This window comes from Phyllostomus discolor, chromosome 1 (assembly GCF_004126475.2).
Source record: "Phyllostomus discolor isolate MPI-MPIP mPhyDis1 chromosome 1, mPhyDis1.pri.v3, whole genome shotgun sequence".
In the NCBI taxonomy this organism is placed as follows: Eukaryota; Metazoa; Chordata; class Mammalia; order Chiroptera; family Phyllostomidae; genus Phyllostomus; species Phyllostomus discolor.
The window spans coordinates 43,107,995-43,121,502 of NC_040903.2; the positions used below are offsets into that span (position 1 = coordinate 43,107,995).

Genomic DNA, 13,508 nt, shown 5'->3' on the forward strand with positions numbered 1-13,508 from the left:
ACAACACTGAAGAAAAAAATCAAGGAAGACACAAACAAATGGAAACATATACCGTGTTCATGGATTGGAAGAATTAACATCACCAAAATGTCCATACTACCCAAAGCAATTTACACATTCAATGCAATACCTATTAAAGCACCAATGGCATATTTCACAAATATAGAAGAAACACTTCAAAAATTCATATGGAATCATAAACAACCCTGAATAGCTGCTGCAGTTTTGAGAAAGAAGAGCAAAGCAGGAGGGATCACAGCACCTGCTGTCAAATTGTATTATAAGCCCACTGTAATCAAAACAGCCTGGTACTGGCATAAAAACAGGCACATAGACCAATGGAACAGAATAGAGAGCCCAGAAGTAAACCCCAAGTCTTTATGGTCAATTGATATTTGACAAAGTGGGCAGCAACATAAAATGGAGTAAAAATAGCCTCTTCAACAAATGGTGTTGGGAGAACTGGACAGCTACGTGTAAAAAATAAATAAATAAATAAATACAACTCGAGCACCAACTTACACCATACACAAAAATAAATTCAAGGTGGATAAAAGATTTAAATATAAGCTGTGACACCATTAAACACCTAGAGGAGAACGTAGGCAGGAAAACCTCAGATATTTCATGCAGCAACATTTTTACCGATATGTCTCCTAGAGCAAGAGACATAAAGGAAAGAATAAATAAATGGGACCTCATCAAAATAAAAAGCTTCTGCATGGCTAAAGAACACAGTATTAAAATAAAAAGAGAACTGACTGTATGGGAAATCATATTTGCCAGTGATACTTCAGACAAGGGTTTAATCTCCAAAATATATGAAGAATTAACATGACTCCACTCTAAGAAAACAAACAACCCAATTAAAAAATGTGCAAAGGACTTGAACAGACACTTCTCCAAGGAGGACATATGGAGGACCCAGAGACATATGAAAAATGGTCAATATCACTAGCTACCAGAGAGATGCAAATTAAAACCACAATGAGATACCACTTAACACCAGTAAGAATGGCCATCATAAACAAAGCAACAAACAACAAATGTTGGAGAGGTTGTAGAGAAAAGGGAACCCTAGTGCACTGTTGGTGGGATTGCAGACTTGTACAACCACTATGGAAAAGACAGTGTGGAATTTTCTCAGAAAACTAAAAATGGATCTGCCTTTTGACCCAGAAATTCCACTGCTGGAATTATACCCTAAGAACCCTGAAACACCAGTCCAAAAGAACCTATGCACCCCAATGTTCATAGCAGCACAATTTATCATAGCCAAGGGTTGGAAGCAACCTAGATGCCCATCAGTAAATGAATGGATCCAAAAACTATGGTACATTTACACAATGAAATTCTATGCAGCAGAAAGAAAGAAGGAGCTCCTACCCTTTGCAATAGCTTGGATGGAACTGGAAAGCATTATGCTAAGCGAAATAAGCCAGGCAGTGAAAGACAAATACCATATGATCTCACCTTTAACAGGAACCTAAACAACAAAACAAAGAAACAAGCAAAATATAACCAAAGACACTGAAGTAGAGTACAAGCTGACAATGACCAGAGCAGAGAAAGCAGGGAATTTCAGAGGAAAGGAGGAAGGGTTTACCAGAACAAGTATAAAGGACACATGGACAAAAACTAGGGGGGTGGAAATGGTAGAGAGGTGGGGAACATTGGGGGGTTGGGCTGGGATGGGAGTAAAATACAGAAAACTGTACTTGAACAAAAATTTTAAAAATGTTAAAAATAAAATAAAATAAAATAATAAAATAAAATAAAATAGTCTTGCTCGGTTGCACAGTCATTTTGAATGTGACAGCCAGAGTATGTTTACTGCCCCAACTGACTAATCCAGTGAAGTCACCATTGTTCACACATGTGCATTCCAGTCCACTCTTGTTGGCTGCCAGGTTACCTTAAGTCGGGCAAACCATTCTCATTATATTAACGATGGCTGGACTTTTGCTGAACAGACCTCTTATATAATGTACCTCGAATATAATATACACCAGCCTTAATTTTTCAAGAGTATATATCTACTAGTGGAATTTCTGGGACTTCATCTATGTTCATATTTTGCCCTTTGTAGATAGTGACAAATTGTTTCCACGGTGTTTGTATCTTTTCACACTACTATCAGGAGTGTGTTACTTCTCACTCATCCAAATCCTAACACTTATTGTTGTCAAACTTTTTAAATTGTGGTCAGTATGGTGGGTATGAAATAACAATTCATAGTAGTTTTATATGGTATTATCCTGATTACTAATGAAGCTAGAAAAAAACTAGATTATAAGGAAATTTTGAGGCCATGAGACTTTTGCATATTGCTATTCTGAGCATTTTCTTTACTCTCTCCTTCTGAAAGTTGGAATTGATACAATTGAAACCTTATCATGCTAGCTTACAGCTTAGATATCCATTATTTTTTAAGTATTCTATTTATTTCAATGTGGTGAATTTTATAGAATTAGCTCAGTTCCATCTTCCACATTATTAATCCATGATTTAGGCATGTCTGACTTATTATTTAAACTATCTTTTAATGACTAATTTTAATTGATTATTTTAGAAATTCTATTTTGGCCCTGGCTGGGTAGTTCAGTTGGTTGAAGTGTCATCCCAATACACCAAGGCTGTGGGTTCAATCTTATTAGCGGCACAAACAAGAATCAACTAATAAACACATACATAAGTGGAAGAACAAATCAATGTTTCTCCTTTTCTCTCTCTTTTTCTCTCTTCTCCCCCTCATTCTCTTTCTAAAATAAATTAAAAATATTTTTAAAATAAAGAAAGTAACAGACTGACAGAGTTCAGAGGGGAGAGGGGAGGGAAGTTCAGGGGAAAAGGGGAAGGGTTTACAGGAACAAATATAAAGGACACATGGATAAAAACTAGGGGCAGGTGGAAATGGGAGGGAGGAGGGAAGGGCTGGGTGGGTGGATTGGGATAGGAGTAAAAGATAGAAAATTGTACTGCAACAACAATTGAAATAAAATTTTAAAAAATCCCCATATTAGTGGACCCACACAGTTCCAACTTGTGTTGTTCAAAGGGCAACTATGTAACCATTAGCCATCCAGAATAACTTTCACCTATGTAAATTCAGGGTTAAAATTTGAAGTAATATTGCTGGCTGTATATGACTCTTAAAATGAAGCAAAACAAAACTCAAAAAAAAAAAGAAAGAAAAGAAATTCTATTTTGCCATTCTTTCCAATTTGACTTGTTAATTTTAGTAACTTCTTGCATTTTTGTAAAATTTATCATTTCTTCTTTTATTGCATAAAAATTATGCATAGTTTTTTTAAAACTTTTATCTGATAATTCCAGCATCTATAGATTTGGAGACCAGTTGACTCTCCTTGCCTGTTGTGATTTCTTGTGTGTATATATCTATGTATGTTGTTGCTGTTTTGTATTATAAACTCAAATTCTTTCAAAAATTTTTTGGTAATATTTTGAGACTTTGGTTTAAACATATTCATTCACAGATTTTTACTCACTAACTTTAAATCTGTGCTCAAGTTTCTGGATAACTAATTTTTGGAGATAGCTTAACCATTCATTTAAAGGCAGGTTTTTGTATCTTGGGTATTGCTCAACAATAACATTTTACAAATTACTAAACTATGACATTATAAATATTATAAAAATATAAGCTGCTCATATCTTTTCAGCTTCTTACCTCCTTCATGTCTTCATAGAAAAGAAATAGCACATGTGGATTCTTTCTCATTTCCCACCAAGATTTTGCATGTTCATACCAAGGACCATAAGGAACTAAAATTAGAGAAAAAACATAAGAGCATAGTATCACCTTGATATATATATATATATAGCTTTAGAATGAGTGTTCAAACAACAGTAACAACAAATTAATATAAATGATCACAGAATGAAAACTAGAAATCAACCACACATCTTAAGCAAATTTTTCTGCAGCAAGGAGGCAAAATACATTGAATGATTCATATACAGAAACATATTCTGTTTTCATCATTATGACATGGTTTATGGCACAGAGAAAAAGTATTTGTGTATGTATGTAAAATCAGGTTATTGGTGAAGGGAGGTGAGTTACTGGAACCACCAATGTTCTTATAATAAGAATTCAGCTCAGGTCTTAAATTTGCCATTTACAGACTGGTTTGGCAACTGAAGCTAATAACTACACAATTATTTATTCTACTTGCAGTTTAGATGATAAGAGCTGTTCTTTTAAGGACCTGTAGTGTCATTCTCACTCTAAGAGAATTAGAAGACTTCAGAAATGATATGATAGGACCAAATTCTGTCTCTTCCTTTCTCTTCCTTTATCTTCTCTACACATATCCAAGTGTTCACCCAACAAAAGCTGACAGAATGATATCAGAATGTGTGAGTCAAAGTATTCTGTTTTGCATTAAATCATTGCATATTTCTTGTTCTTTTACTTTATTCATAATATTTTCTTTACAGAAGAAATTATATGATGGTGTTTATAATGACTTTATCTGTTTTGTGGAGGTACAACTTTATCTTTATCTTCCTTACAGTATGGGTTTTCATGATCTTGAGGCATATATTTTATTTATTATGTATTAGCATAAAATTTCTTAAAATATACCAACAAGCATAAAATGCATATAGTCTACTTTTATTGAGTCAATATTGGCTTCCATGGAAATAAAAGTGGCATTGTTATCATTTTCCTTACAATTATTATTACAGGATCAGAATTGCCTTCAGTTAATACTAGAATCTCCCAAACCCTTTCTTCCTCAAACCTACATACTCAGTTGCTTTAGTCTGGAGTTAAATAAAAAGGTGAAATTTTCCAGAATTTCTGCTCAAGTAACTGTAGTACTGTTCTGAGAAATCTGACTGAATCATTCAGACTGTACACTGGGTAGAATGAGTCAAAACTTCACATTTCTTTGTAAAGTCTGCCCCCATGTAGCACCTGTAATTTTCCTTAGAAACAAATGGGCAATCTCTCTCTTCTATTTCCTTCTCTGTCTTGTTCAATGGAGTTGCAATAACATGCTGCAAAATAGTTTTCTAATAAAAAAGAAAGGCAGGAGAAAAAGATTGGACACCGAGCCTCAATCTTAAAGAGAAAAAACGTTACTTCCAAGCCCTATATACATTTATTTTTAGGCATTGAACTGAGCTGTCTATATTCTACACTTTGCCATCCATATCTCAAAACCTTATGCTTACTCCAAAGTTCAAGGGCAACTAGAACTTCTGTTTTGTTTTTGTCTTTGTTTTTGCTTTAAATTAAGGATCAGGGAAGATAATAGACCAGGAAAGACAACAGAAAATATTGTTCAGAGATGTCATTTGTCTTGTATCATTTATATTGAAAGAATTCAAAGAAAGGAAGCTGGTCCTACCTTGTCCCTCCATGAATTTCTCCACAAACTCTGTAAAAGTTCCAGGATCTGGATGGCCAGCTACCATTTGAAAGAAATAATAATAAGAAACGGCCACATCCTTGGCATTCCGGCAAAGATAGATCATCTAAGAAGGCAAAATCAAATATGAAATCACCTAGTTATTTTCAAATATAGTTTCATTAAGATTTTAAAAGAAAACATTTGTGTTTTCAACTATAAATATGATACATATGCATTTTAGAAAGTATATAAAATTATAAAAAAGCAAAGCCCTTCAATAGCCTGAATGACAGCATCTTTTGCAGTGTTGTTCAATATTTGTTTTAACTTTTCACTTTTATGTTATTTTTTATATAATACTTCATTTGAGTGTCACAATTCCATTGTTATACATTGGGCCAGACAGATTATTATCCTCAAGATAAGTGAAGAAACTAGACTGAAGCTGAGTCACAATGCAATGCTGAGAATAAATCGATAAGAGCAAATGATTTGGTAAATCACTCAGTAATAAAGTCCTCTGGCCTTTCTACTGTACCATTTGTTCTGTATATATATAAAAAAAGTCCTGCTGTTTTCTCACTCACAATCTTTAAAAAACAACTATGTTTATGAGCATCACATTAACCTCAATGAAAATATAACCCCCCCAACATCTTGTTGAATTTCTATTTTACATATAGAGGAAACACCAGCAAATTAATAATCAGGAGCCTTGGTTTTAATAGCTAGTTCTGGCACTAAGAAATTCTATTATCCCTTCATTTTGGACTTAAAGCACCAATCATTTTGGACCTAAAGTACCAATCATTTCGGACCTAAATTGTTATCCACCAAACAAGTGAGTTGGTTCAGATCTCTATGGTCTCCTCTAGGTCTAATATTCAATGCTACAGGAAAAGATCTGCAAAAGTAAATTCCATGTCCCTGTGGCCGTCTACTTGCACCCTCAGTCACCTGAGCAATGCCATCAAGGGAGAAAGACTGCTCTTGACTTGTCCACTATTTAAGGGATATAATTAGGCTCACTAACTGGTTTTACTCAAGTCTCCATATTTTCAATTTCAAGAAAATCTATTTTATTCTAAGCAGTATGTATCTCAATTTTAAGATCCCACCATAAAACATTTAATTATTACAAAAAATAAATTATTTTTCTTATCAAAGCTATTATTAGCTTTATTGAAATTTTCCAATTTTATTTACAACTTTCCCTAGTTCTTTCTGCCTATTAGTTGAATGGAATCTTTGCCACTCTATCCATGGATTTGCTTCAGAACTTTCACCCCTTTACTTTCTTCATGCTGTTACCCCTGTCTTGAATATTTTCTGCATCTCATACTATCCATATTTAAAGCTTAGCTCCAGGTCTTCCATGAAGTTTTTTGTTTTCCCAGATTATGGTGGGGAGCCCAAAGTTAATCATTCTCCCCCTAAACTTTTGTTTTGGCAGATCCTGTTCTGTACCTCAAACTTTTTACTACACATGCTTTTCCAACCTTCTTGGAAACTCTGGCTCTTTCCTGAAACTATGGCTTTCACTGCAGCTTTCTCTAGAGTCAAAGTTAGTGTATCATAATTCACTTGGGATCATAATTCATCTTAAAAATACTACACTTGAAAGATCCCTGCTCTTTGACACTCAATCCATAATTCTCCCAGCTGATGCCATTTTTATGTTAATATCATTTACTTTGCATATTTGGTTTCTTTTTAAATTGGGTTGACTTTACTTTTAAGTATTTTAAATTTATAGCTGATAAAATATTACATTACTGTCAGGTATACAGTATAGTGTTTAAACATTTATATAACCTACAAAAGTGATTCTCCAACAAATCTTGTATCCACCTGACAAGATACATAGTTATTGTAATATTATTGACTATATTCCCTATGCTATACTTAACATCTCCATGACTCTTACAATCGCCAATTTGTACTTCTTAATCCCTTTTCTCTTTTCACCTAGTCCCTCAACCCTTCTACCTGGCAACTCATCAGGCTGACTGACTCTGAGGGTTATAGCTGACAAGCTGTTGTGTGTGGGCTGACCTCACAGAGCACAGAGTTTGCTTTATCTGGGCTCTGAAGCTTTTCCAGTCTACGCTTTTGAGTGTGTCATTTGTGGGGTTAACCAGGTGGTGCTCTGGTGTGGTCTGAAGCTGGCCGCTGGGAGTATTGGTTTGGAGGCTCTATAGGAGGGGTTTAAGTGCAGTCTAAGATCAGCTGCTGCCTGTGTCTGGCCTAGCATCACCAGGTACGGAGCTACAAAGTGACCTGTAGTTGGTAGCTGCCTGTGCTGGGCTTGGAAGGATCTGGGAGGAGTTATGCTGTGATCTAACACTGGCTGCCACTAGTGTCAGGCTTGGTACCCCTTAGCAAAAAGGTACAAGCCTTCAGAGGCAACCTGCTATATGCTTGGGGCTTGTGGACCTTTGAATATTTTAGGAAAGTCTGCAACATGGGTCCAGGCTGACCACCTGTGTGGATTAGCCTCTGAAAAGAGGTTCAGTCTGAATTTTGTGGAGCAGAGTCTCAGAAAATCACCAGGTTTGGGCTAGATCAGTGTTTGAACGATTAACAGGATTCAGATTCTGTACCCTGCAGGTTGGATCTGGGAAGGGTTCAAGAAGGAACAATGGCACCTGCCACCAGCTGATGCCATTTGAAGCTTGTGGTCATCTTCTTGATTTCATGAAAGATTTTAATACCTGCCTCTTAGTATTACTCTCCATTTCAAATCTGGTTATCATTCTGTGTCATGTTCGTATCTGTCCGCCTGATCCTCTAGGTTCTTGTACTCATTGATCATTACTTATATTTTGCCTTAGCCAGCCAATTTTATTATCAGGCTGTGATTCTTGTCAGTACTTTAAAAGTTGCACTTCTGGAGCCTTATCCTGCAGTATCATGTTTTCTTCCAGAAAGTTCTGCTTCTTCCTTTTCCTTATTAGTTATTTCCAATGTACCTTTCCTGCAACCACTCTGAGGCCTCAAATCTATTACTCTTAATTCCCTATTATTTATTAGGCCTGTTTCTTCTTTTTCTTTTTTATCACTTATAATTTCTGGTCTACATCTCTACACACAATTTTACTAATCATCTCAATTCATCTATCTTCTTGTCTCCCAGTGAATCATCCTGGAAATATTCAGAACATAAATCCATTAAACTATTTTTACTCTTTGATGATCCCTGAGATGATAAGCAGTTTAGTGAAGTTTTAGGAAACCATTGTAAAAGTACAGTATCTATTTCCATTTGAAAAGTGAATGTGGTAACATCAAGGTTACAATCCATTCTTCAAAAGAAAAAAAGTGACTTGGTCAAATCTTGAAAAAAATGGTAATGACATCTCTCCTAGAAAATATACTGAGAGAGAATGAATGACTTTAGTGTAATGCATGTGGTGTGTCTAGGATTGCTTACTTAAAAAAAAAAAGCAAATGAACAAACAAGCAAGCAACATTGGGATCTATAGAAGTTTGGACCATGAAACTCCAGAAGTTCAAATACATCATGTAACATCAGAGTACCAAGTAGAAATGTTTTGTGACTGTGATAAATTCCTCATTTTGTTAGTAATGACAGCATATAGTATTTTAATATCTCATATGTGTAGTAAGGGTCATAATATGTCTTTAAGAAAGCTAGAAATATCTTAAAGAACAGCCTCAGTGGTCTAAGAATTAATGTTATGCACATACTTTGGGGTTACTCATGTGATTCTTTAAAAAAACCTGATCATGTTAGTCAGCAACTTGATATCTATAACCCCTCATCGTTATTAAATAGACTCCAAACTTCTTAACTTGACTTTTAATGTTTGTTGTAATCAAGCCCTAGCTTATCTTCCTTCACTCATCCAGTCAATATGTACACTCAACTTTTCAGCCAAACTCATTTTAAATCCCCCGTCATTCCCTCTGCGTTTGTACAGACTAACTGCAATGCATTCTGAAAATATCAGCTGAGATGTTACTTGCTCCTGGATGTCTTCCCTGTCTTCAATGTCTAGGCTAGAATTCTTTTTTTACTTGACCTATGACAATACATTCTCTATTTATTTGCCCCTTTATCACAATGAACTATGTGTCCATGAACTATGGACATAGTTCATAGTCAATGAACTATGGTCCAAGATAAGGACCATACATGACTTAATTATTGTATTGCTAGCACATGATAGACAGAAATTATCATGATATTTGTCTGGTTTATCCTTGTCTAGTTCATGTGCTTGCCTCACAATACCAAGCACAAAAGTTTGTAAGAGTACATTCAACACAATTAGTAATAACAACAAATACAAAAGTAGCTACCATTGATTATTTACTATATGCTAGGCACTATGGTAAGCAGTTAACAAACATTATTTCATTTAATCCTTATATGAGGAAGATGCTATTATTATCCTTCTTTTACAGATGAGGAAACTGGCTTAGAGAATTTACTTGGATTTTTTTGTTTGTTTTCAGGATCACCTCAAAAGTTGAAATTGAAATCTAGACTCTCTGACTATGCTGACTATAATCTACAATTATGAAATGTTTACAGATTCAATGAAATGTTAACAAACAAGTGTGTATACAACACAGTTATGACTTCAACATTCTAAAATGTTTTTGACTTGGTTAAAGTTTTAAGAATACTTGGCTCCAGTTACCTTACAGTTCTTTTCCCAAAATGAGGCTGGAAGAAGCTTCACTGACAAATGAGTCTTCACAATTCTAGGAGATGCCATCTCTTTTAATTGTTTTACTCCTAATTTATAAAAAATAAAAGTTAGACAACTTCAAAAATTATAATATTTACATGGATTTTATAGATATTTTTAAAATAGAAATAACTTTAAGATTCTTTTATTAATTATAGTGTTATTAATATATGCATATGAACTATGACAGAATTTTAGATAGGAGAAATTATTTTAAAAATCAAATAAAATTTCATCACTTTGAAAAAATATTATTAACATTTGGATAAACAGCTTTCTATATAAATATATTTATATGTCCAGACTCACAGCTATCAAATACCACATATATACCTAAAAATTTTAATATTTTCTAATTATTCTTCTCCTCAATATGCTATACTGATATGGCAATGTTAAGAAACATATGATATCCTTAAATTTTAATTATTTTTAGTGTCATTATATCATCTCTAAATATTCTCTTCTTGACTAACATTTATGGTGTTTCTATTTTTTACAGTATTAAAGTAAAGTAATAAATATCCTTTTGCATAAATCCTTAAAAATTTATGGATATTTTTCTAGTGTTCAAAATATTACCATGTTTAGCCCATAGAAAGATAAATTCTCACCACTAGGCTCAACTGAACACAAATAAGAGCTATCCTTATTCACTCTTTTCTAGGCACATGCTATACCATAAACTTTGTCAAGATTTTAAATTAAATGTATATGCTTTACTATGTAGAAGACATAATACTAATTGCCACTCCCGATTACATTTCTCTTTCCTTATATCATCTACATCCACACTTTAATATATATATATATATATATATATATATATATAACAGCTATGAAAATCAATGTAAACATTACCATTCATCATCTTGTCATTTCTGCATTCCAGGAAAGGTATTCGATTAAAAATGACATCTCTTTTGCACTTTTCCACGTCACCCTCTTTAAATATCATGTCTACAATTTCACTCACCCAGGTTGTGCCTGTGAAAATTAAACAAACCTGAGACTCCCACTGACCATGCTGGGCTGGTAATGAAAGTGATGCATTTATAGCTGGATAAAGTTGGATGTTACCAATGTAATATTTGAGAGGCATCAAAATAGCCCCAGGCCCAAAAATACCCTTGATAAATATGAGTGAATATTATAGTAAAACATACCTGTGGCAGGAGTCCCAGTTTGTCCAAGATAAATTGTAACATTGTGCAAGCTGATAACAGTTTGGATCTGAATATTTGCATTTAAAAAGTCAGGAGACTTGAATAATAGATGATATACTCAAGAATGCTTTCAAACACAAACTTTACTGATAGCTTTTTATGCCTCAAGTTGAGTACTTAGTTCAGAGGATATAGAAAAGAACAAATCTGGCCCTTGCCCTGTGGTGATCAAAGGCCCTTTGAAAAGTTAGAAACAATAATTACAATGCTTTTTTTCCTTAAGATGTTATGATCTTAACATGGGGTTTAAAGGACTGCAAAACAGGACCATTCAGTTCAGTATGACATGCTGCTGCTATGATGTTTCAACAAGACATGCCTTTAAGAGAACATAATAATTGAGCTTAGCCTTAACAAATTATTGGCATAAATTCACCAGTTTTGTGAGGTAGGGAAGGGTTTTACCAAGTAGGAGAACTGTCTTTTTAAAAAACAACCAAAGGTCATTTAGAATAATGTAGTCATGAGGAAAAGAATTGGAAATAGATTGTAAAGCCTAAATCAAAGAGGCTATCTGAAGAGCTGCCAGGAAATGAGGCTATTGAGGCAAGCAGGCAGCAGACAAAACATGTGCATCTCGTAGAGTTGTTTTCTGAAAGTTTGAAAGGGCATTGACATACATCTAGCAAGAAAGTGAGATTATCAGCAGTGTGTTTTGGAAGAAGTCCTCCAGTGGCAGACTAAATAGAACAATGGAATGAGGGGTCAACAAGGAGGGGCAAGAGACCTGGAAGAGACTGGCTGTGAGACACATCTACAAGACATGATAGACAAGACATTTTGACTGAATGTAGGCGATGAAGAAGAAAGGAGTGAATGTGGAATAGTTCTCAGGCTTGCTCTTCAGGTGACTGGTATTACACTGACACAGATCCTGATGAGGAAGTGGAGGAACAGCAATGTTAGAGTTCGAAGAGCAGAGAGTCAGAGGAGCCAGAGATGTATTTAGTGTTTACATCTATTAAATGCTAAATGGAAAAACAAGATAGAGAAGTCTGAATTGTACCCCTCTAGTACCCCTCTGAAGGTCTATGATTATGAGTTCGGGACTACAACAATTGAGCTAACCTCAGAAAAAAGATATTGTTTAAATATGAAGTTTTGAGGAATAACTTATAGAAAAAGCTGGTTAGCTGAAAAAGATGTGTTTTTATAAAATCTGTGAAAATTGGTTATAGTTTTTCTATACAACAATGACAATAATGACATCAGGTAAACACAGTAATCTTAAATTTTAGTTATGGCTCTATACTTATCCATCTACAGTACATAATTTTCTAATGTGGCCAAAAATACCCATTTCCCTTTTTTTAAACTATCAACTAACTTGATATTTCTAGAACATTCCACTAAACAGCAGAACATTATCAAGTGTACATTCACCAGCTAGACCATTCTGAACTGTTAAACAAGGTTCAGTAAATTTAAGAGGCTTGAAACCATACATAATATATTCTTTGACCATAATGGAATTAAATTAAAAATCAATTTTAAAAATCTGAAAATTAGACAATAAACTACTAAATCATACAAGTGTTGAAGAAAAAAATCACAAAGTAATTAAATACATGTTTACCTACCTGTGCAAATGATTACACATTTATAGTTTTACATATCATATTTTATAAATAAATACACTTGTACATGCATTTAAAATTGAAAGTTTCATATATGTTTGAGTTTATTTTAAACAAATGGAATTAGAATACTTAAATGTAATTGATTTGTATGGGACAAACAGGATAGTTATACTGCAGGTCAGTAGAATGGGAAGTGTTCCTTGTAAGGAATTTAATTCCTAAGGGGAACACAAAATCACAAAAATATAAATGCAATGCATTTCATGTTACTCTTTAAGCTTTTAATGAAGATGGTAGCTTTGATCATGGGTAATTTATATATAGAATGAAGTTCACTGAACTCTTGGTTGTGAATTTTCTTAGGAGATGAAGAACATTTTAATCAGTCCAGGGTGTACGAACGTGGAAACGTAAGAGAAGCACTGGAAAGATCTCAGCTTTGTGAGAAACAGCCAGATGTCGGCATGAAGGGTTGCCTTTTTCTGCTGCCATGCTGGGTAGAGAATGTCATGAAAGGGATAATAAACATATGGAATAAATTACCGGAAAAGGCATTTGGAGGAGAGTACAGATGAGCTCAAGAGACAGCTGGGC

General features: G+C 34.3%; 1 protein-coding gene across 2 annotated transcripts in view; it reads right to left on the bottom strand.

Moving 5' to 3' along the window:
- The window catches only part of LOC114492564 (sulfotransferase 1E1-like), a 29,419-nt gene that overhangs the window by 7,487 nt on the left and 8,424 nt on the right, over positions 1 to 13,508 (bottom strand). For both annotated transcript variants that reach the window (XM_028506932.2, XM_036021546.1), the window contains exons 3-6: positions 10,970 to 11,095; positions 10,058 to 10,155; positions 5,385 to 5,511; positions 3,692 to 3,786 (exon numbers count right to left, since the gene is read on the bottom strand). In XM_028506932.2, the coding sequence (XP_028362733.1) occupies positions 3,692 to 3,786; positions 5,385 to 5,511; positions 10,058 to 10,155; positions 10,970 to 11,095 (446 nt within the window). The remainder of the gene's footprint in view (positions 1 to 3,691; positions 3,787 to 5,384; positions 5,512 to 10,057; positions 10,156 to 10,969; positions 11,096 to 13,508) is intronic.